This window comes from Carcharhinus amblyrhynchos, chromosome 7, assembly GCF_965287045.1.
Source record: "Carcharhinus amblyrhynchos chromosome 7, sCarAmb.v2.hapA, whole genome shotgun sequence".
NCBI lineage: Eukaryota > Metazoa > Chordata > Chondrichthyes > Carcharhiniformes > Carcharhinidae > Carcharhinus > Carcharhinus amblyrhynchos.
The window spans coordinates 121881428-121907172 of record NC_137330.1 but is presented as its reverse complement, the minus strand read 5'-3'; the positions used below and the strand labels follow the sequence as shown (position 1 = coordinate 121907172).

At 43.6% G+C, this 25745-nt stretch overlaps 1 protein-coding gene across 1 annotated transcript in view; it reads right to left on the bottom strand.

The window, feature by feature from the left end:
• The window catches only part of ptk7b (protein tyrosine kinase 7b), a 377620-nt gene that overhangs the window by 180189 nt on the left and 171686 nt on the right, over positions 1-25745 (bottom strand). The window contains exons 2-4 of the mRNA XM_080193066.1: positions 22039-22332; positions 9666-9768; positions 2480-2667 (exon numbers count right to left, since the gene is read on the bottom strand). Of these exons, the coding sequence (XP_080049192.1) occupies positions 2480-2667; positions 9666-9768; positions 22039-22332 (585 nt within the window). The remainder of the gene's footprint in view (positions 1-2479; positions 2668-9665; positions 9769-22038; positions 22333-25745) is intronic.

Here is a 25745-nt window from a genome sequence, read left to right as displayed (position 1 = left end):
TCCCTGAAAGTTGGGAATCAAGTAAATAAGGTTGTTAAGAAGGCATACGGTGTCTTGGCGTTTATTGGTAGGGGGATTGAATTTAGGAGTCGCAGCGTCATGTTGCAACTGTACACAACTCTGGTGCGGCCGCACTTGGAGTATTGTGTGCAGTTCTGGTCCCCACATTACAGGAAGGATGTAGAGGCTTTGGAGAGGGTGCAGAGGAGGTTTACCAGGATGTTGCCTGGTATGGAGGGGAGATCCTATGAGGAGAGACTGAGAGATTTGGGGTTGTTTTCGCTGGAAAGAAGGCGGCTAAGAGGGGACCTTATTGAAACATATAAGATGATTAGAGGTTTAGACAGGGTGGATAGTGATAGCCTTTTTCCTAGGATGGAGAAAGCTAGCACGAGGGGGCACGGCTTTAAATTAAGGGGGGTAGTTATAGGACTGATGTCAGGGGTAGGTTCTTTACCCAGAGGGTGGTGAGGGACTGGAATGCCCTGCTAGCTGCAGTTGTAAATACGCCTAGTTTGGGGGCATTTAAGAGATCTGTGGATAGGTTTATGGACGAAATGGGATTGGTTTAGATTAGTGGGTTAGTGTTGTTTTTTTTAAAAGCTGGTCGGCGCAACATCGTGGGCCGAAGGGCCTGTTCTGCGCTGTAATGTTCTATGTTCTATGTTCATCAACGAGCTTCCAACCATCATAAGGTCAGAAATGGGGATGTTCACTGATGACTGCACAACACTCAGCACGTGACTCCTCAGATACTGAAGTAGTCCAAATCCAAACACAACAAGACCTGGACAATATTCAGACTTGAGCTGACAAGTGGCAAGTAACACTGATGCCACACATGCCAGGCAGTCATCATATCCAACAAGGGAGGAACTAACTATCAGTCATGACATTCAATGAATGGCATTACCATCACTGAATCTCCTACAATTAACAACAAGTTGCCATTGACCACAAACTGACTGGACTAGGTCTATAAATACTGTGACTACCAGAGTAGGTCAAAGGCTAAGAAGTAACTTACGAATAACTCATCTCATAACGACCTACCTCCCCTCCCCCTCCATTGTCTGTCCACCATCTTTAAAGGCACAAGTCCGGAGTGTAATAGAATACTGTTCACTTGCCTGTATGAACGCAGCTCCAACAACACTCAAAAAGCTCAAAACCATCCAGGACAAAGCAGTCCACTTGATTGCTATCAATTCTACGAACATTCAATCCTTCCACCACCAACGAACAATGGCAGCTATGTATACCATCTACAATCTACACTGCAGGGATTCATCAAGGTTCCTTAGACAGCGCCTTCCAAACCCACAACTACTCCCATTAAGAAAGACGAGCAGCAGATACCTGAGATCACTGCCACTTAGTTGTCCCCCTCCCCCGCAAATCATTCACCGTCCTGATCTGGAAATATATCACCATTCCTTCACTGTCACTCAGTGAAAATCCTGGAATTTGTTTCTAAATAGCACTGTGGGTGCACTTACACCCAGGGACTTCAGCAGTTCAAGAAGGCTCACCACCCCCTTCTGAAGGGCAACTAAAGGTAGTCAACAATAATAAAGGATCTAACCATCGCCCATGATATTCAATGGTATTACTATTGCTGAATCTCTTACGATCAACATGCTGGGTTACCATTGACCAGAAACTGAACTGGACTTGCCCTATAAATACTGCAACTACCAGAGTAGGTCAAAGGCTAGGAACCCTGCAGTGAGTAACACACACATCCTGTAAAAAATGAATTTTTAAAAAATACACATGTATCTTGCTGCAACTGTATAGGGCATTGGTGAGGCCGCAGCTGGAGTACTGTGTGCAGTTTTGGGCGCCGCACCTGCGCAAAGATATTTTGGCCTTGGAGGGAGTGCAGAGGAGGTTTACTAGGCTGATACCGGAGTTGAGGGGGTTGAGCTATGAGGAGAGGCTGAATAAACTAGGCTTGTACTCGTTGGAGTTTAGAAGAATGAGGGGAGATCTCATTTGAGACGTATAAGATGATGAATGGGATGGATAGGATAGAGGTGGAGAGACTCTTCCCGCTCAAAAAAGACAGTAGGACTAGGGGGCACAGCCTCAAGATAAAGGGGGGGCATTTTAGAACGGAGTTGAGGAGGAACTTCTTCACTCAAAGGGTGGTGAATCTCTGGAATTCTCTACCCGTTGAAGTGGTGGAGGCTGCCTCGCTAAATATTTTCAAGAAGCGGGTTGATGGGTTTTTGATAAGAGAGGGGATTAAGGGTTATGGGGAGAGGGCTGGAAAGTGGAACTGAGCCACGACAGATCAGCCATGATCTTATTGAATGGCGGGGCAGGCTCGAAGGGCCAGATGGCCTACTCCTGCTCCTATTTCTTACGTTCTTATGTTCTTATATTACTTGTGCTGACTGTATTCTATCTTCAATCTGTCCTGATATTCAATGATGCTATCCAGACGAGCAAAAATTCAACTTTTACCACTTACCAATGATCATCAGGGTGAAGTTATCATTGCTGCAAACATTTCCCACAGCATTCCTTGCACAGCAGTAATAAATCCCGTTATCATCAGGGCTGGCACTTTTCAGAGTCAAACTGTGCTCTTTGTTGTTAAACGTGTAATGGCTTGTATCTGTTAACTGGATACCATCTCTGAACCATTGCCAGTTGGGACTAAAGATTGAAGTAATAAAAACAAGTGTCATGAGGCTAAGTTCGAAGGAAAGGATGAAGAAAAATGGAAGAAAACATTTGAATTAAGGCAGTGTACAAAACATTTGGATTATAACATAGCTGTAAACTTATTTTGCGCTCAAAACTAATAAAAGCAAGGCCAAAAGCTGAAAAAAGTAAGCAAAACACTCAGACCAGTTACCCTCAATTATTGCAAACATAACATAAAGAAATCACATTGAAGAAATGTAGCATTAAAGAATTATAATCAAAGCAGTAAATAAGAATTTGTATGGGTAGATTCCCTGGAGCTCCCAGGAAAAGGTGAACATTCTATACCAAGAGTTAGTATAAAGCATTTTTGTTTTTAAACATCTGCATGACTGAACAGACAGAGTTAAACTGGGATTTACAAATTACTACTGATCTATACTTTTGTAAATGCCCTTGATATTGATGATGTGGATTTAGAATTAAGGCTAAGGTATTAAGGGACTTTTACAACTTACAATTGTTTCATAAGTAAACATTGGAAAGTTATTAAACTTTATTTGACCCAGTGGAGGAGGGAATAGAAAAACATGAAAGGTTTTCATATTTTGGAAAAGTTTAGTTCAAAAACGCTGATGAGATGGCACTGTAGCACAGTGGTTAGCACTGCTGCTTCACAGCTCCAGGGACCTGGGTTCGATTCCCAGCTTGGGTCACTGTCTGTGCGGAGTTTGCACATTCACACTGTGTCTACATGGGTTTCCTCCAGGTGCTCCAGTTTCCTTCCACTGTCCAAAGATGTGCAGCTTAGGTTGAATGGCCATACTAAATTGCCCCTTAGTGCCCTGGGATACGTAGGTCAGATGGCTTCGCAAGGCAAATAAGTGGGGATACTGGGGTAGGGCCTGGGTAGGATTGTAGTCAGTGCAGTCTCAATGGGCCAAATAGCCTCCTTCTACAACGTAAGGATTCTATGATTCTATGAAAGGAAAAAGGATAGATAAGAAAACATGCAGAGTTGAGTTTTGTTGGCTGAAAGGAGGGGGCATCCTGGGACCATCTCTGTGCTGAAAGTGTGTGAAATCTGAAGCTGCCATTGAGAAATCGAGGGATAGTCGAGGGATTATTATCTAAAAGGCGAAAAGCTGCAGCATGCTACGGTGCAGAGGGAACATAACATAAGAACGTAAGAAATAGGAGCAGGAGTAGGCCATCCAGCCCTTCGAGCCTGCCCCGCCATTCAATAAGATCATAGCTGATCTGTCGTGTCTCGGTTCCACATTCCCGCCCTCTCCCCATAACCCTTAATCCCCTCGCTTATGAAAAACCCATCAACCCGCGTCTTAAAAATATTTAGCGAGGCAGCCTCCACCACCTCAACGGGCAGAGAATTCCAGAGATTCACCACCCTTTGAGTGAAGAAGTTCCTCCTCAACTCCTTGTGCATGAGTCGCAAAAACTCAGTCTGCAGGTGCAGCAGGTGATCAAGAAGGCGAATGGAATGTTGGCCTTTATAGCGAAGGGGACAGAGTATAGAAGTAGGGAGGTCTTGCTGCAACTGTACAGAGCACTGGTGAGGCCGCAGCTGGAGTACTGTGTGCAGTTTTGGTCGCCGCACTTGTGGAAGGATATTTTGGCCCTGGAGGGGGTGCAGAGGAGGTTCACTAGGCTGATACTGGAGATGAGGGGGTTGGACTATGAAGAGAGACTGAATAGACTGGGTCTGTACTCGTTGGAGTTTAGAAGGATGACGGGGGATCTTATAGAGACGTATAGGATAATGAAAGGGATGGATAGGGTAGAGGTAGAGAGATTCTTCCCGCTTAGAAAGGATAGCAGGACTAGGGGGCACAGCCTCAAGATAAGGAGGGGGCAGTTTAAATCGGAGTTGAGGAGGAACTTCTTCACTCAAAGGGTGGTGAACCTCTGGAATTCTCTGCCCGTTGAAGTGGTGGAGGCTACCTCGCTAAATATATTTAAGTCACGGGTCGCTAGGTTTTTGACAGACATGGGAATTAAGGGTTACGGGGAGAGAGCGGGAAAGTGGAACTGATCCACTTCAGATCAGCCATGATCTTACTGAATGACGGGGCAGGCTCGAAGGGCTAGATGGCCTTCTCCTGCTCCTATTTCTTATGTTCTTATGTAAATGGATTCTTTTGGGGAGGTTTTGCAAGACTTTTTAACTGTGCAACTTTAATCTCATGTGCGTAATGTTTTATTTTCTTCCTGTTAAAAAATCTTTTAAATTTTTAAATCCCAAAAGTGTTTCCTAAATTCAATGCTTCTGGGAAGTTTCTCCTCGTTTTCCAAATACGTAAAAAGGTGATGATAAGCAAGATAAGTTTCTCACAGGGGTTTGGCTTATTCAGTGAATAACATCTGCTATGGCCATAATGTCCATCCAGAACAATGCTGCAGTTTGTCAATGTAGCATTCCAATAGTTGCTCAAATCGTTTGTGGGTATTTCTTTCTATTATTTACCTAAAAATGTAGTATGCGTAGATATCACGCCTGAAGAACTTCCTGGCATTAGCCCTGAATTTGAATATGTCTCCTCTTCTCATACTCTTGGTGAACTGTGATTAAATTTATTTGTATTTAACATTTCCTTAGCATTTACGCTTTTGTTTAGATGGTGAACTATATAATTTGTGCATATCTTTAGCTGGCCCCATTCCAACCCTACCCGTGAACTTTTCTAAGCCCAATTCTTGCTGCCCTCATGTGCATGATCCTTTCTTCATGCAAGATGCTTTAGAAAGTGTCAGAACCAATCATATGTCAAATAGTTCACTCTTAACCTGCCTGAGTTGTCCAACTATCCTCCCGTCTTCAATCTCCTTTCCCTTCCCACAGTAACTGGAGTATATTAGTCAAAGGATTGCAAAGTACATTGTCTTTTTTTTTAATTAGTTTTGATCTCACCACATAATTGACCAGTTTATTCTCCTTGGCCACCTCTATAATTTACCTTCATTTCACAAAACACACTTATGTTTCTTGTCTATGTAAAAGAAGATTTTGCATCTGTTGTAATGGCTTCTCATCCCACATCAAATGTTCATGTGGGATCTGTTACGGTCTATCCAATATTCTTTTCTACTAATGATCTGTGTTATATATTTTCATTTTATCATCCATGTTATGGAATCAGTTTCCATAGGCATGAAACATACATAGGGTAATATTGGTAGGGAATTTTAAATTCCCCAATATTCATTGGGATAGTTGAAGTATGAAAAGCCGAGAGAGGGTGGAATTCTTAAGGTGCACCCAGGAGAGCTTTTTGAGCCAGCATGTCAAAAGTCCAACAAGAGAGGGAGTCATACTGGACCTGTTTTTGGCCATGCACATGGGAAAATTGTCAATGGGGAGCATTTTGGCAATAGTGGCCATAACTCAGTAAGGTTTAAGGTAGTTATAGAAAAGGACAAAGATGGGCTGGAAGTAAATGGTCTGAGTTCGGTGAAGGCTGATTTTAATATTATAAGACAGGATCTGGCTCAGGTGGACTAGGAGCAGTTATATGTATAAAATCCACATCAGACCACTGGGAATCATTCAGAGAAGGAGAGAAAAGGGCCAACATGTTCCCACAAAAGTAAAGGATCGGACCAACAAGTGCAGAGAACCCTGGATGGCAAGGGATGCACAGGATTGGGAGGGAGGGGGAGCTCAAAATGAGGATAGTCAGTATTGCTTTGTCAGGGAGAGATCATGTCTGCCAAATGTGACTGGGTGTGTAGATGAGGGCAGTGCAGTTGATGTAGTCTACAAGGACTTTTAAGAAGGTTCCACATGGGAGATCAATTCCACATGGGAGACTGACCAAAGTGCAAGACTCCCATGGGACCAAGGGCAGTTTGGATCCAAAATTGGCTTAGTGGCAGGAGGAAGAGCACGATGGTCGAAATTTGTTTTTGTGCTGGAAGCCTGCGTCCAGTGGTAGAACATAGAAAAACTACAGCACAAACAGGCCCTTCAGCCCACAAGTTGCATTGATCATATCCCTACCTACTAGGCCTACCTATAACCCTCAATCCTATTAAATCCCATGTACTCATCCAGAAGCCTCTTAAAAGACCCTAACAAATTCACCTGCACCACCACCGACAGCAGTCGATTCCACTCACCCACCACCCTCTGAGTGAAAAACTTACCCCTGACATCTCCTCTGTACTCACTCCCCAGCACCTTAAACCTGTGTCCTTTCACAGCGACCATTTGACCCCTGGGAAAAAGCCTCTGAGAATCCACTTGATCAATACCTCTCAACATCTTATAAGCCTCGATCAGGTCCCCTCTCGTCCATTGTCTCTCCAGGGAGAAAAGACCGAGTTCCCTCAACCTATCCTCATAAGACATGCCACCCAATCCAGGCAACATCCTTGTAAATCTCCTCTACACCCTTTCAATAGCTTCCACATCCCTCCTGTAATGAGGCAATCAGAACTGAGCACAGTACTCCAAGTGGGGTTTGACTAGGGTCTTATAAAGCTGCAGCATTATCTCCCGACTCCTAAACTCAATTCCTTGATTAATGAAGGCCGGTACACCATACGCCTTCTTAAACACATCCTCCACCTGCGAGGCCGATTTAAGAGTCTATGGACCCAGACCCCAAGGTCCCTCTGATCCTCTACACTGCTAAGAGTCTTACCCTTGATATCATACTCCTTCATCCCATTTGACCTGCCAAAATGGACCACTACACATTTATCCAGGTTGAAGTCCATCTGTCACTTCTCTGTCCAGTCTTGCATTCTATCTATGTCACACTGCAACTTCTGACATCCCTCCAAACTATCCACAACAACACGTCGGCAAACTTACCAACCCATCCCTCCACTTCCTCATTTAGGTCATTTATGAAAATGACAAACAGCAAGGGTCCTAGAACAGATCCCTGGGGCACTCCATTGGTGACCGACCTCCATGCAGAAAAAGACCCATCTACAACCACTCTCTGCCTTCTGCAGGCAAGCCAGGGGGTCATACCTGAGGATTCAGGGTAAACTATTTAGGACAGAGGTGAGGAGACATTTCTTCACCCAAAGAGTGGTGAACCTGTAGAATTCATTACCACAGGAAGTAGTTAATGCCAAAACACTGAATATATTCAAGAGGCAGCTGGATATAGCACTGCCTCTTGAATACATTCAAGGGGAGAATGGGATCAAAGGTTATGGGGAGAAAACAGGATTAGACTATTGAGTTGGACAATGAGCCATGATCATAATGAATGGCAGAGCAGGCACAAAGGGCCAAATGGTCACCTCCTGCTCCTATCTTCTATGTTTCTAATCTGAGGAAGGATGTCCTTGCTATAGAGAGAATACGGTGAAGGTTTACCAGGCTGATTCCTAGCATGTCAGGTCTCTCATATGAAGCACGACAAAGTCGGTTGGGGTTATATTTACTGGAGTTTAGAAGAGTCAAGGATCTTATAGAGTTGAGACGTCTTGTTAAAGTTGTACAAGACATTGGTAAAGCCACACTTGGAATATTGTGTGCAGTATTATAGAAAGGATATTATTAAACTAGAAAGTGTGCAGAAAAGATTGACTAGGATGCTACTGGGACTTGATGGATTGAGTTATAAGGAGAGGCTGGATAGACTGGGACTTTTTTCTCTGGCGTGTAGGAGGTTGAGGGTGATATTATTGAGGTCTACAAAATAATGAGGGGCACAGATCAGCTAGATAGTCAATATCCTTTCCCAAAGGTAGAGGAGTCTAAAACTAGAGGGCATAGGTTTAAGGTGAGAGGGGAGAGATACAAAAGTGTCCAGAGGGGCATTTTTTTCACACAGAGGATGATGAGTGTCTGGAACAAGCTGCCAGAGGTAGTAGCAGAGGCGGGTACAATTTTGTCTTTCAAAAAGCATTTAGATAGTTACATGGGTATGATGGGTATAAAGAGATATGGGCCAAATGCTGGCAATTGGGATTAGCTTAGGGATTTAAAAAAAAGGTGGCATAGACAAGTTGGACCGAAGGGCCTGTTTCCATGCTGTAAACCTCTATGACTTTATAAGTCTAACAGAACTCAAATATAAAATGTTAGCCTGATGTAGTTCGTGATTTTTGGAACAACCTTTCCCCATTGGGTGCAGTGGGATGTTTCCAGCAGGCAAAATGGTCAGAGCACAACTGCAGTTGCCTGTGCCAGATTCAGACAAGCAATCCAAATACTACGAGGCCAAAGATGGAATTGAACTAATATCAGCATTATACTTCAAGAAAAGATGGAAGAACTAAATTTGCATTATACAAATTCAGAAAAAACAAAAAATCCCACTCACGAACATCAACGACTGTGGAGTTCAGCCACTTCCACTTCCAAAATTACAGAACTTAAAGGTAGCATTTGGCATAAATTTATGAAAACTGTTCAGGCAGACAGGTGGAAGAGGGAAGAAATAATACTGCAAATAATAAGCTGATCATAATTTTGAAGAATTGCAGAAAAAGAAAATTCTTCAGCTGATAAGTGATGAGCCTATCAACTATTACTCAGAATTTACTCCATGTGTTTCACAGAATCGTAGAAACCCTACAGTGCAGAAGGAGGTCATTCAGACCATTAAGTCTGCACTGATTCTCTGACAGAGCATCTTAACCAAGCTCACCCTCTTGCCCTATCCCGTAACCCTACATATTTACCCCACTAATTTCCCAAAACTATACATCTTGGACACTAAGGGACAACTTAACATGGCCAATGAATCCTACCTGCACATTTTTGAGCAATGCTGTGAAAATAAATTCTTAATTCAACAACTGGCAGTAAATTAGTAGTTAACAACTGCCAATTTAGATCCACTTTTAATTTTCAAGATAATGATCTGCGGTTGCCAAAAGAAGTGACTTGCATGATATAACAGTATAATTGACTTCCAATTGAAACTGCACCTTACTGAATATAGTCCAAACATAAAAGAATGCTGACTGTACCACATGGGAATCAGTGGAATTATTCAATACAGGAAAGGCTTTCTCACCGGGGGTGCCCATCAATATGGCAGCGCAATGTGATCGGAGCAGATGTTTGTATTTCAGACATGCTGGGTGGATCTTTCAAAATCACTCCTCCAGTCTCTATCCCTGAAATACAGAAAGAAAAATTGAATGAACACAAAAAAAGGATCTTCTCAAAAATAGAGGTTGTTGCACATATTGGTAACAACGACATAGGGAGGAAAAGGGATGAGATCCTGAAGTGCGAATATAGAGACTTAGCCAGAAGACTATAGTGCAGGACCTTAAAGTTAGTAATTTCTGGACAGCTACCGGTGCCATGTGCTAATGAGAGTAGGAATAGGAAGGTTAGGCAGATGAATGCGTGGCTTGAGAGCTGGTGCACGGGGCAGGGATATGATTTTTGGATCATTTTACACCTGAACTGGAGGGGGACTAACATCCTGGTGGGGAGATTTGCTAGAGCCACTGGGGAGGGTTTAAACTAGTTTGGCAGAGGGGTGGAATCCAAAGCAGTCAGGAGGCAGAAGAGAAGGTTGTGGACAGCATAGAAGTTAAAAAGAGCACATTAAGTAGTAAAGGCAGTGCCAATAGTCCTAGTATCAGACAGGTCAGGCAAAAGCAAGACAGAGAGAGCAAGGGAAGTCCAGATTAAACTGCATTTATTTCAATGCAAGAGGCCTGACAGGCAAGGCAGATGAACTCAGAGCATGGATGGGTACGTGGACTGGGATATTATAGCAATTACTGAAACATGGCTAAGGGAGGTATAGGACTGGCAGCTCAATGTTCCAGGGTACAGATGCAATAGGAAAGGTAGAACAGGAGGTAAGAGAGGAGGGGAAGTTGCACTTTTGATTAGGGGAAGCATCACGGCTGTACTGAGGGGATATATCCGCGTGTACTCAGGAGGAATTTCTCTTTCAGTATATGGATGGCCTGACTAAAGAGGGGGCAAAACTTGACCTCCTCTTGGGAAATAAGGAAGGGCAGGTGGCAAAAGTGTTAGTGAGGGATCACTTTGGGACCACTGACCATAATTCTATTAGTTTTAAGATAGCTATGAAGAACAATAGGTCTGGCGTAAAAGTTAAAATTTTAAATTGGACAGAGTCAATTTTTATGCTATCAGGCAGGAACTTTCAAAAGTTAATTGGGGGAGTCTGTGGGAAGGCAAAGAGATGTCTGGTGAGTGGGAGGCTTTCAAAAGTATGTTAACCAAGGTTCAGGGTAAGCACGTTCCTTTAGCATGAAGGGCAAGGCCGGCAGAAATACGGAACCCTGGATGACTCGGGATATTGAGGCCCTGGTCAAGAAGGAAACAGATGACATGCACAGGTAGCTGGGATCAAGTGAATCCCTTGAAGAATACAGGGGGTGTAGGAGTAGAGTTAAGGGAGAAATCAGGAGGGCAAAAAGGGGGCACGAGATTGTTTGGGCAGATAAGGCAAAGGAGAATCCAAAGAGCTTCTACAAATATAAAAAGCGCACAAAAGTAACAAGGGGCAGAGTAGGGCTTCTTAAGGGTCAACAAGGTCATCTACGTGTGGATACACAAGAGATGGGTGAGATCCGAAATGAATATTTCTCATCCATATCTACTGTTGAGAAAAGCATGGAAATTAGGGAACTTGGGAAAATAAATAGTGCTGTCTTGAGGAGCTTACATATTACAGTGAAAGAGATGTCGGAAGTCTTAAAGCGCATCAAGGTAGATAATTCCCCGGGACCTGATCAAGTGTACCCCAGGACATTGTGGGAGGCTAGGGAGGAAATGGCGGGTCCCCCAGCAGACATATTTGCATCATCGGTAGTCAGGGATGAGGTGCCTGAAGGTTGGAAGGTAGCAAATGTTGTGCCTTTGTTTAAAGAGGGCTGCAGACCAAAGTCTGGGAAGTATAGGCCAGTGAGCCTCACATCTGTGTTGGGTAAGTTGTTAGAAGGTATTCTGAGAGATAAGATCTGCAGGCATTTAGAGATGCAAGGGCTGATTAGGGACAGTTAGCATGGTTTTGTGAGTGGAACATCATGTCTCACAAATGGCTTTTTGAAGGAGTAATGAAGGAGGTAGATTAGGGCAGCGCAGTTGATATTGTCTACATGGACTTTAGCAAGGCCTTTGACAAGGTATCGCATGGTAGTTTGTTGTACAAGGTTAAATCTCACAGGATCCAGAATGAGACAGCTAAATGGATACAAAATTGGCTTGATGGCAGATGTCAGAGGTTGGTTGTACAGGGTTATCTTTCAAACTGGAGGCCTGTGACCAGTGGTGTGCCTCAGGGATCAGTGCTGGGTCCACTGTTATTTGTCATTTATATTAATGATTTGGATGAGAATATAGGGGGCATGGTTAGTAAGTTTGCAGATGACACCAAGATTGGTGGCATACTGGACAATGAAGAAAGTTACCTCCGATTGCAACGGGATCTTGATCAATTGGGCAAGTGGGCTGACGAATGGCAGATGGAGTTTAATTTAGATAAATGTGAGGCGATGCATTTTGGTAGATTGAACCAGAGCAGGACTTACTCAGTTAATGGTAAGGTGTTGGGGTGAGTTACAGAACAAAGATCTAGGGGTACAGATTCATAGGTCCTTGGAAGTGGAGTCACAGGTGGACAGAGTAGTGAAGAAGGCATTCAGCATGCTTGGTTTCATTGGTCAGAACACAGAATACATGAGTTGTGATGTCTTGTTAAAGTTGTACAAGACATTGGTAAGGCCACACTTGGAATACAGTGCGCAGTTCTGGTTACCCTATTATAGAAAGGATATTATTAAACTGGAAAGAGTGCAAAAAAAATTTACTTGGATGTGCCTGGGACTTGATGGATTGAGTTATAAGGAGGGACTGGATAGACTGGGATTTTTTTCCCTTGAGTGTAGAAGGCTGAGGGGTGATCTTGTGAAGGTCCATAAAATAATGAGGGGCATAGATCAGCTAGATAGTCAATATCTTTTCCCAAAGGTAGGGGAGTCTAAAACTAGAGGGCATAGGTTTAATGCGAGAGGGAAGATATACAAAAGTGTCCAGAGGGGAAATTTTTTCACACAGAGGGTGTTGAGTGTCTGGAACAAGCTGACAGAGATAATAGTAGAAGTAGGTACAATTTTGTCTTTTGAAAAGCGTTTAGACAGTTAAACGAGTAAGATGGGTATAGAGGAATATGGGCCAAATGCTGGCAATTGGGATTAGCTTAGGGATTTAAAAAAAAAGGTGGCATGGACAAGTTGGGCCGAGGGCCTGTTTCCATGCTGTAAGCTTCTATGACTCCTCCCTCTGCATCTGGATCCTAGACTTCCGAATCCACAGACCACAGTCAGTAAGGAAAGACAATAACACCTCTTCCATGATTATCCTCAACACCAATGCCCCGCAAGGCTGTCTCTGCAGCCCTTACTATACTCCTTATACACTCATGACTCTGTGGCTAAATTCCGCTCCAAATTCTTTTTCAAGTTTTGCTTATGATATCAACATACTGGGTCAGATCGCAAACAATGTCAAAAAAGAGTACAGGAAAGAGATAGAGAATCTGGTGAAATGGCGCGACGACAATAATCTCCCCCTCAACGTCAGTAAAAGAGATAGTCATTGACTTCAGGAAGCATAGCCAAGGACATGCCCCTGTCTACATCAACCCTGTCGAAGTGGAAATGGTTAAGAGGTTCAAGATTCTAGGTGTCCAAATGACCAACATCCTGTCCTGGTCGCTCCAGGTTGATACTATAGTTAAGAAAGCCCACAATGCCTCTACTTCCTCAGGAAGCTAAGGAAATTCAGCACATCCACTATGACGCTCACCAATTTTTACAGATAGACTGTAGAAACCATCCTTTCCCGATATGTCACAGCTTGGTATGGCTCCTGCTCTGACCAAGACCACAAGAAACTACAAAAGTTTGTGAGCATGGCCCAGCCTCCCATCCATTGACTTCATCAACATTTCCCACTGCCTCAGAAAAGCAGCCAGCATAATCAAGTACCCCACACTTTGAACATGTTTTCTTCTACCTTCTTTCATCAGGAAAAAAGGAGCAAAAGTCTTTGATGAAGTATCCCGACTCAAGAACAGCTTCTTCCCTGCTGCCATCAGACTTTTGAATGGACGTATCTTGTATTAAGCTGATTTTTCTCTATACTCTAGCTAATACTGTAACACTATATTCTGCACCCTCTCTTTCCTTCTCCTTTATGTACTCCATGAATAGTAAGTTCTGTCTGCATAGCATGCAAGAAGCAATACTTTTCATTGTATACCAATACATGTGACAATAATAAATCAAATCAAAATCAAACTTCTTGGATGTGCTCTTTACCCATCCAGGTGACTGCTTTTAAGTGTTCCATCATCTTTCTGACTTGAGACTTGTAGGTGATAGAGCCACTTTAAGGGGATTAATCTTCTATTGTTCTTTCAATTCAGGAGCCATACTCTTAGCTTGGAAAATTGCACTTGTCAACATGCCGATTTGAGAAAGTTAAAAGAGGTTATCCAGGGGATAATAGACCAGTTAGTGTAATATCTGTCATTGGGATCCTGCATAGTCCACAATTAGGGAGGCGATGACTGAAATATTTGAAATTTTTCAGCTGATCAAAGCAAACCAACATTCATAATGGATAGGTCATGGTTGAAGAATTCTTCGAAGGCATGACTGAAGAGAACAGGGAAGTGTCTATTGATCTTATTTATATATTCCGGGGAAGTGCCGGAAGATTGGAAAACGGCTAATGTTACGCCGTTGTTTAAGAAGGGTGCCAGGCAAAAGGCGGGGAATTATAGGCCGGTTAGTTTAACGTCTGTGGTAGGTAAAATGTTAGAATCCGTCATTAAGGAGGAAATTGCGAGGCATCTTGAAGGGAATTGCTTGATAGGGCAGACGCAACACGGTTTCATTAAAGGGAAGTCGTGTCTGACAAATTTACTGGAGTTCTATGAGGATGTGTCTAGGGCGGTGGATAGAGGAGAGCCGGTGGATGTGGTCTTTCTGGATTTTCAGAAGGCGTTTGATAAGGTACCTCACAAGAGGTTACTGCAGAAGGTCAGAGGACATGGAGTTGGGGGTAGGGTGTTAGCGTGGATAGAGGATTGGTTGTCAAATAGGAGGCAGAGAGTGGGGGTCAATGGGTGCTATTCGGATTGGCGGTTGGTGACTAGTGGGGTGCCCCAGGGGTCGGTGCTGGGGCCTCAGCTATTTACCATTTATATAGATGATCTGGAGGAGGGAACTGAGTGTAGGGTGTCGAAATTTGCTGATGACACCAAGAATGGGGGAAAGGCAAATTGTGCGGAGGGTGTGGAGAGTCTGCAGAAGGATCTAGATAGGCTGGGCGAATGGGCCAGGAAATGGCAAATGGAATTTAATGTTGGCAAGTGTGAGGTGGTCCACTTTGGTAGGAAGAATGGTAGGAAGGACTATTACTTACGTGGCGAAAAACTGCAGCAGGCGACGGTGCAGAGGGACCTCGGGGTCCTTGTGCATGAGTCGCAAAAACCCAGCCTGCAGGTGCAGCAGGTGGTCAGGAAGGCGAATGGGATGCTGGCCTTCATAGCGAGGGGGATTGAATATAAAAGTAGGGAGGTCTTGCTGCAGCTGTATAGGGCATTGGTGAGGCCGCAGCTGGAGTACTGTGTGCAGTTTTGGGCGCCGCACCTGCGCAAGGATATTTTGGCCTTGGAGGGAGTGCAGAGGAGGTTTACTAGGCTGATACCGGAGTTGAGGGGGTTGAGCTATGAGGAGAGGCTGAATAAACTAGGCTTGTACTCGTTAGAGTTTAGAAGAATGAGGGGAGATCTCATTGAGACGTATAAGATGATGAATGGGATGGATAGGATAGAGGTGGAGAGACTCTTCCTGCTCAAAAAAGACAGTAGGACTAGGGGGCACAGCCTCAAGATAAAGGGGGGGCGGTTTAGAACGGAGTTGAGGAGGAACTTCTTCACTCAAAGGGTGGTGAATCTCTGGAATTCTCTGCCCGTTGAAGTGGTGGAGGCTGCCTCGCTAAATATTTTTAAGAAGCGGGTTGATGGGTTCTTGATAAGAGAGGGGATTAAGGGTTATGGGGAGAGGGCGGGAAAGTGGAACTGAGCCACGACAGATCAGCCATGATCTTATTGAATGGCGGGGCAGGCTCGAAGGGCCAGATGGCCTACTCCTGCTCCTATTTCTTATGTTCTTATGTTCTTATATGTACTTCTAAAAGCATTTGATAAAGTTAGAGAAGATGGTGACATTTTGGTAATATAACTGGACTAGTAATTCAAAGACCCAACCTAATGCTCTGGGAAAAGGTATTTAATTCCCACTGTGGAAGCTGAATCAATTTAAATTCAATGAATAAACCTGCAAATAAAAGCTAGTCCAATAATGGTGAGCATAAAACTATTGTCAAGTGTCACAAAACCATCTGTCCTTGAGGTAAGGAATTCTGACATTCCTATCCGACTTGGCCTACATGTGACTCCAGATCCACAGCAATGTAACTGATTCTTAAATGCCCCTGAAATGGCCTAAAAAGCCACTCAGTTGTATCAAACCCTTACAGAAGGCTCAAAAAGCAATGAATTCTACATCAACTTGGTCAATGGAAACAACAGTGGCACACTCTGCCCTGCGTAATATTCCCATTCTTGTGCCAAAATTGGAGAGCTGTTCCACGGATGAGCCAAGCAGCAGTCTGACAATCACACTCAAATTCCTTACACTTCCCAGACACCACTATCACCATCCCTGGGTATGTGCTGCCTCACCAGAAGTGGTGACATAGTGGTGACATAATCAGTCAGGAGGGATTTGCCCTGCCTCTGTAATTCATGAAGTCTCATGGCTTCAGGTCAAATATGAGTAGGGAATGGGGAAACCTTTTTCTGATTATCATCAATTACAAACATTGGGGCTTTCTCTCCTTGTAGACATAATCTGTGACTTATCATCTCAGCTCAGATGTTGTCCAGATCCAGCTGTAGGTCGGTATGGGGTGATAATTGAGGGAGAGTGATGGATGGAGCTCAACATTGATTTAGTTAGCTAACTGCCGATAATGCTGTTATGAAGGAGAGTAGGCCATTGATGCAAGAGGATTGCTATCATGATCAAAGAAATTACTGCATTCATGTTAAGCAGCTTTTCCAGCAGCAGTGAGAGAGGTGCTCACACTGCAGCTCATGGGATGGGAGAAAAGAAGGCAGTCCAAGAGAAACAGGCAAGTAGTGGAGGAGTCCCCTGGGATCCTGCTCTCAAATCGTTTTATCATTTCGGAAACTGATGAAGGCACTGGTTTCTCCAGGGGGTACAGTCAGAGCCAAGCTTCTGGCACCACAAGTGGCCTGACCATACAGGTGGGGAGAAAGGAGGAGGGAAGAGCAATCGTGATTGGGGCTTTAGTTAGGGGAACAGACAAGACATTTCTACTGCCACAGACATGACTCCAGGATGGCATGTTGCCTCCCTGGTGCTAGGGTCAGGGATGTCAAAGAACTCAACATTCTAGGGTACAGAATCTTCAGGCGTAGCAGGGGAGTGTGTAAAAGAGGTGGTGTTGCATTATTAATTAAGGAGTCACCTACTGCAGTAAGATGGGATGACATCTTGGGACAGTCTGCAAGTGAGGCTTTGTGGGTAGAGTTTAGGAATAACAAAGGGACAGTCATGTGTGTGGATTGTATTATAAGCCCCAAGCAATCAGTGGGCAATAGAGGAACAGACATGTCAAATAATAATAGGATAATTATATTGCAGGATTTCAACTTCCCCAACTTTAATTGGGATAGTCAGTAGTATGAAGGGCTTTGAGGGAATCTTCAAAGCTTCGGGTGAGCTTTTTTATATCAATATGTAGAACGTCCAACAAAGAGTGCCATAAATTCAATCAACTAAGCTCATTCAACAAACAAGTGGGAAAATAACTCACATATTCCCGTCATTGGGCACTTAGTTTCTTTTTGGCAAAATTCCATCCTTAATCTTTTGGAACAGGTAGAAATGCAGCACTGCACGTTGAATGTACACAACAGTGGAGTACAGTCACAGGTCTGATTAATTATATTTATTTCAGTTACAAGCAGGTTTGGTATCAAGCTTATAGGCAATGAAAGAAAATCTGCTGGGGTCAGGTCATTCCTCACATTGTACAGTGGCCGAGGAGAACTCCCAGACCAAGGAAAAACTTCTGTTTCGACAGTCAAGGAGTCTGAGCAAAAATGTTCTAGTTACGGAGAAAGACCACTGATTGAAATCTTCAATGGCATTGGTGAATGCAGCATAGTTAGCCAATTCAGCAAAAACTATCTCCAGCAGGATGGGAGGCAGAATGCTAATCAGACCCCTGGGTTTTGGAGGAAAAACAAACAATTCTACAAGCTGCAATTCACTACCCAGGAGTCCTTGCACAGTCAAATACTCACAACACTCACTAAACTAGGTTTAAGTATAAATAATGAGGTATAAAAACAGCACAATGTTATTTCTCAGCTGGAATCAATTAGAACGGAGGACAAGTTTCAGACAATAAAAGGCTTCCAGAACATAAACATTAATTGATGGAAAATGGTCTGGGAAGTTGTTGCAAAATGATCTGGGAGGTTGTTCTGCAGGTTTGCAGCAGACTGAAAAGATTAAGTATGTGGACATTAAGAAAGAGGATATGTTGGAACTTTTAAATTCTATCAAGATAGATAAGTCGCTGGGACCGGATGGGATGTACCCCAGGTTACTGTGGGAGGTGAGGGAAGTGACTGCAGAGCCCCTGGCAATGATCTTTGTGTCGTCGATGGAGACGGGAGAGGTTCTGGAGGATTGCGGATGTGGTTCCTATTTTCAAGAAAGGGAACAGAGATAGCCCGGGAAATTACCGACCGGTGAGTCTGACCTCTGAGTTGGTAAGTTGATGAAGAGGATTCTGAGGGACAGGATTTATGAACATTTAGAGAAGTTTAGTATGATCAGACATAGTCAGCACGGCTTTGTCAAGGGCAGGTCATGCCTTACGAGTCTAGTTGAGTTCTTTGAAAATGTGACTGCACACATTGACAAAGGAAAAGCGGTGGATGTGATTTACATGGACTTCAGCAAGTCGTTTGATAAGGTCCCCCATGCAAGACTTCTTGAGAAAGTGAGAGGGCATGGGATCCAAGGGGCTGTTGCCTTGTGGATCCAGAACTGGCTTGCCTGCAGAAGGCAGAGAGTGGTTGTGGATGGGTCTTTTTCGGCATGGAGGTCAGTCACCAGTGGAGTGCCCCAGGGATCTGTTCTAGGACCCTTGCTGTTTGTCATTTTCATAAATGGCCTGGATGAGGAAGTGGAGGGATGGGTTAGTAAGTTCACTGATGACACGAAGGTTGGTGGTGTTGTGGATAGTCTGGAGGGATGTCAGAAGTTGCAGCAAGACATAGATAGGATGCAAGACTGGGCGGAGAAGTGGCAGATGGGCTTCAATGTGGATAAATGTGTAGTGGTCCATTTTGGCAGGACCAATGGGATGAAGGAGTACAATATCAAGGGTAGGACTCTTAGCAGTGTTGAGGAGCAGAAGGACCTTGGAGTCCAGGTCCATAGGACTCTTAAATCGGCCTCGTAGGTGGAGGATGTGGTCAAGAAGGTGTATGGGGTGCTAGCCTTCATTAATCAAGGGATTAAGTTTAGGTGTCAGGAGGTAATGCTGCAACTTTATAAGACCCTGTCAGACCCCACTTCGAATACTGTGCACAGTTCTGGTTGCCTCACTACAAGGAGGATGTGGAAGCTATTGAGAGGGTGCAGAGGAGATTTACAAGGATGTTGCCTGGATTGGGATGCATGCCTTATGAAGATAGGTTGAGGGATCTAGGTCTCTTCTCCCTGGAGAGACGAAGATTGAGAGGCGACCTGATAGAGGTTTATAAAATGTTGAGAGGTATAGATAGGGTAGATTCTTGGAGGCTATTTCCCAGGGCTGAAATGGTCGCTACGAGAGAACACAGGTTTAAGGTGCTGGGGAGCAGGTACAGAGGAGATGTCAGGGCTAAGTTTTTCATTCAGAGGGTGGTGAGTGAGTGGAGTCGGCTGCCGTCAGTGGTGGTACAGGCAAACTCGCTGGGGTCTTTTAAGAGACTTCTGGATGAGTACATGGGATTTAATGGGATTGAGAGTTATAGATAGGCCTGGTAGGTATGGATATGATCGGCACAACTTGTGGGCCAAAGGGCCTGTTTGTGCTGTAGTGTTCTACGTTCTATTACTTGAGTACAGAAGTGTCATTTTTGCGCAATAAATTTGGCTGTCCACAGTCAGTATCTGAGGCTTTTGCAAATTTTTTGAATGTTTATTGCTTGCTATGGGGGTAGGATCAGGAGCAAAGTATTTTCCTACATGAAAGATAGGAAAGGGGAGACAAGGTGAAAGTAAATAAATGTAAATTAACATGTTCTGCTCAATCACTTTGACCAATTTTTTCATTATAGTGAGTATTTAGCATAAGCATAAAGACTCATTGTAGGGGATTGATTTTGAGTAGAACTGAGATGGAGTGCATTAATTGTTAATGACTGATGCGTTTTTTAAAATTCAGTCATGGAACATGGGCATCGCTGGCTGGCCAGCATTTATTACCCATCTCAAGTTACCCGAAGGCAGTTGGCAGTCAACCACATTGCTGTGGCTCTGGAGTCACATGTAGGCCAGACTAGGTAAGAACGGCAGATTTCCTTCCCTAAATGACGTTAGTGAACCAGATGGGTATTTCTGAATGTTAACAACAGTTTCTTGGCCATCAGTAGATTCTTAATTTCAGATTTATTTCATTGAATTCAAATTCCACCAGCTGCCGTGGCGGGATTCAAACCCTGGGTCCCAGAACATTCGCTGAGTTTCTGGATTAATAGTCTAGCGATACCACAGGACTGCTTTCAGAAACTTGAACTTTCAGAAACACAACTGGTGAGAGAAGTTACAATAACTTTCACTACGTGGATACAAAATAGGAAGCAGAGAGTAACAGTCAATGGATATTTTTCAGGCTGAAGGAAGGTTTGTAGTGGTGTTCCCCAGGGATTGATATTGGGACGCTTGCCTTTCCTGAGATATCTTAATGATCTGGACCTTGATGTGCAGGGGACAATTTCAATGTTTCCAGATGGCATGAAACTTTGACGTATTGCAAACTGTGAAGACTACACTTCAAAAGGACGTGGAATGGACAGGTAGGTGGCAGATGATGTTCAGTTTGTGACTTGATGCATATTGGTAGAAGTAGATAGAGAGACAATAGAAAATATGGGGTAAAATTCTAAAAGGGGTGCATGAGCAGAGGATCCTGTGTGTATTTGTGCATTGATCATTAAAGATGACAGGACAATTGGAGAGTAGTTAATAAAGCATATGATGTTCTGGGCTTTATTGATAGGGGCATAGAGTACAAGAGCAAGGAGGTTACGCTGAACATATATAAGACTCTAGTTAGACCTCAGCTGGAATAACACGTACAGTTCTTAGGAAGGATGTGAACGCAATGAAGTGCACAAGAAGTTTACAAGAATGGTTCCAGGATTGAGAAACTTCAGTTATGAGAATAGACTGGAAAGTCTGGGACTGTTCTACTTGGAGAGAATAAGGCTAAGAGGAGATCTAATAGAAATGTTCAAAATCATGAGGGATCAGGATAGAGTAGATAGGGAGAAAATGTTCCTGCTCATAAAAAGATCAAAAACAAGAAGCACAGATTTAAGGTAATTTGCAAAAGAAGCAAAAAAGTGATGTGATGAAGATCATTTTCACACAGCAAGTGGTTCAGGTGAGGAATGCACTGCCTGGAAGTGTGGCAGAAATAACTTCAACTGAGGCTTTCAAGAGGGCATTGGATGATTATTTGAATAGAAACAATGTGCAGGGGTACAGTGAGTAGGAAGGGGAATGACATTAATGATGATGCGCATTTGAAGAGTTGATGCAGACATGATAGGCCAAATTGCCTCCTACTGCGACGTAGCAATTCTGTGAAATACTGTATTCAAAGAGGATAACATTGCTTTCTGCTTGTCTCAGTTAAATTTAGCAGCACCCAATTAAATGAAATATGGGCATTAGCAATCTGTGGAAGCAGCTACAATGTATGGAATTGACCCATTATCTTTCCATGACAATAATGAATCTCGCACATATTAAGAATAAAAAGTGCTGAGTATTCTCTATTTCTTCAAGTTCACAAACACCTTTTCTATTTTGACTTTTCATTTTCCATGTCCTATTTCTTTCAGAATTTTCTCTAGAACAACTGCTAACTGTTCCCACAGATGATTTCTAAATGCTAGACTTCTGAAAATGTTCCTCAGATCCTCAAAATAACATTACTTGAACTTTGCTAAACTTTTTACAGTAATGTGGAAGCTGCCCTATTCAGAAAGCATTAATACTCACATTTAATGTTGAAGGATGCTGTTGCGGTTCTAGCTTCCTCTCCAGTGACTGAATTCCGAGCTACGCATTGGAAGTCTCCACTGTCCTTCCTCCGATCGACTGCTGTGAATTGCAGGTTGCTGCCTTCAACAAAACGTCTCTCCGAAGTCATCACAGGATTCCCATTTAGCAGCCACTCAAACACAATGTTCATTGGCATCTCAACTTCACAGCGGAGAATTGCACTGCGCCCATGTAAAGCATCTTGGGAATAGGGCTCTTTGGTGAAGAGAATTATCGCCCGCACACAGCATACTACAGAAAAAAAAAGTTTGGTTTCTTATTGCAAACTTCGTACCAATCCCTGTGACAGATGGCTAACAAGAATCTGAATGTCAGAATGATGCACATTTTTTTTCACCTCTGCAACTTGCTTCTGGTATTATTGCAGCATGGCAGAACAAGTTCCACTGTGAACTATGGAGTTCCAAAGTACTGTGATGCATGTAATCAATTATAAACGTGAACTGCGACTGCTTAATGGTACTGTATCCAAGGAGATATACTCAGCATTCAATCAAGGAGTAAGAAAGAAAACAGGGAACTGCAGACCAATTAGCCTAACATTGGTTGTCAGAGAAATGTTGGAGTCTGTTAAAGGAGTAAAAAGTCTGACAACACCAGGTTTAAGTCCAACCGATTTATTTGATAGTAAACTCACTAGCTTTGGAGCAGTCAGCAGTCAGAGTATTATCAGACAAAGACAACATGGCTTTATGAATGGGAAATCTTGTTTAACAAATTGTGTTTTTTGAGGATGTAACCAGTGACAAGGTAAAGGTGAACCAGTAGATGTGAATTACCAGGACTACCAAAATGCATTCAATAAATGATACACAAAAGGTTAACTGACAAGATAAACATAGAAATATCAGAACTGGAAGCAGGAGTAGGCCATTCAGTCCTTCAAGCCTGCTCCGCCTTTCATTCTGATCATGGCCGATTGTCAAATTCAATATCCTGATCATGCCTTTCCCCCATACCCATTGATCCGTTTAGCCCAAGGGTGATATTTAATTTCTTCTTGAAATCAGACATTTTGGCCTCAACTACATTCTGTGGTCATGAATTCTGCAAATTCACCACTCTCTGGGTGGAGAAATTTCTCCTTGACTCAGTTCTATAAGTTTTTCCCCTTATCCTCAAACTATGACCCCTAGTTCTGGACTCCCCCACCATCAGAAACATACTTTCTCTATTTACCCTGTCTAACCCTGTTAGGATCTTATAGAAACTCATAAAATTCTATCTCACTCTGCTAAACTCCAGTGAATACAGTCCTAACTGACTTAATCTCTCCTCATTTGATAGATCTGCCATCCCAGGAATCAGCCTGGTAAACCTTTGCTGCACTCCCTCTATAGCAAGGACACTCTTCCTCAGATACGGACACTAAAACTACACACATTTTTCCAGATGCGGTCTCACCAACACCCTACACAATTGGAGTAAGATACCACTCTTTCTATACTCAAATCCTCTTGCCATGAAGGCCAACATACCATTTGCCTTCTTTACTGCCTGCAGCTCCTGTGTGCTTACTTTCAGGGACTGATGCACGAGGACATCCAAGGTCTCGCTAAATATCCAACTCTCAATTTACACAGCTACTTTGCTATTTTTGCTATCAAAGTGGACAACCTCATACTTATCCACATTATACTGCATCTGCCATGCATATACACCCTCATTCACTCAACCTGTCCAAATCACACTGAAGCATCTCTGCATAGAAACATGAAAATAGGTGCAGGAGTAGGCCATTCAGTCCTTCGAGCCTGTCACACCATTCAATATGATCGTGGCTGATCATGCACTTTCAGTATCCCACTCCTGCTTCCTCTCCATACCCCTTGATTCCTTTAGCTGCAAGGGCCACCTCCAATCCCTTTTGAACACGTGTAACGATATACATCCTTCTCACAGCTCACCCTCCCACCCAACTTGTATCATCTGCAAATTTGGAGATAATAAATTTAGTTCCATCTTCCAAGTCATTCATATATCATGTGAATAGTTGGTGACTGAGCACAGGTCCCCACTAGTCACTGCCTGTCAACCAGAAAAATACCCATTTATGTCAACTCTTTGTTTCCTGTTAACCAGCTTTCAATCTATCTCAAGACACTACCTGCAATCCCATGCACTTTAACTTTATATAGTAGTCTGCTACGTAGAGGATTGGTTGTCAAATAGGAGGCAGAGAGTGGGGGTCAACGGGTGCTATTCGGATTGGTGGATGGTGACTAGTGGAGTGCCCCAGGGGTCGGTGCTGGGGCCTCAGCTTTTTACCATTTATATAGATGATCTGGAGGAGGGAACCGAGTGTAGGGTGTCGAAATTTGCTGATGACACCAAGATTGGGGGAACGGCAAATTGTGCGGAGGGTGTGGAGAGTCTGCAGAAGGATCTAGATAGGCTGGGCGAATGGGCCAGGAAATGGCAAATGGAATTTAATGTTGGCAAGTGTGAGGTGGTCCACTTTGGTGGGAATAATGGTAGGAAGGATTATTACTTACGTGGCGAAAAACAGCAGCAGGTGACGGTGCAGAGGGACCTCGGGGTCCTTGTGCATGAGTCGCAAAAACCCAGCTTGCAGGTGCAGCAGGTGGTCAGGAAGGCGAATGGGATGCTGGCCTTCATAGCGAAGGGGATTGAATATAAAAGTAGGGAGGTCTTGCTGCAGCTGTATAGGGCATTGGTGAGGCCGCAGCTGGAGTACTGTGTGCAGTTTTGGGCGCCGCACCTGCGCAAAGATATTTTGGCCTTGGAGGGAGTGCAGAGGAGGTTTACTAGGCTGATACCGGAGTTGAGGGGGTTGAGCTATGAGGAGAGGCTGAATAAACTGGGCTCGTACTCGTTAGAGTTTAGAAGAATGAGGGGAGATCTCATTGAGACGTATAAGATGATGAATGGGATGGATAGGATAGAGGTGGAGAGACTCTTCCCGCTCAAAAAAGACAGTAGGACTAGGGGGCACAGCCTCAAGATAAAAGGGGGGCGGTTTAGAACGGAGTTGAGGAGGAACTTCTTCACTCAAAGGGTGGTGAATCTCTAGAATTCTCTGCCCGTTGAAGTGGTGGAGGCTGCCTCGCTAAATATTTTTAAGACGCGGGTTGATGGGTTTTTGATAAGAGAGGGGATTAAGGGTTATGGGGAGAAAGCGGGAAAGTGGAACTGAGCAGTGACAGATCAGCCATGATCTTATTGAATGGCGGGGCAGGCTCGAAGGGCTAGATGGCCTACTCCTGCTCCTATTTCTTATGTTCTTATGTTCTTATGTAAGACCTTGTCGAAAGCTTCTGAAAGTCTAAATAAAGCACATCCACTGGTTCTTCTTGGTCACTAAGACTTCTTGTCATCTTGACTTATGAATAAGAATTGTGTAAGGGCAGTGAGTAGTCAGTGCCATTGTTTTATAAATACTTTCACCCATGGGGGCTTTGGAGTTGCTTTTTAAAAATCATAGAATTTGGGAGGAGTTAATGGTTCAAAGTACTTTCTGCAGAATTCACTTGCTGCCTCAGTAATCATGATTATGTAAACAGATTGGCAGGGGGTAATCTGCCAGTTCTGTATTGTGTGAAACAGCAATTAACAGTTTTTTGGAGTGCCATAAGAGACTAAAATTTTCCAGATTAAACCAAATGCCTTTTGGGTACAAAGAG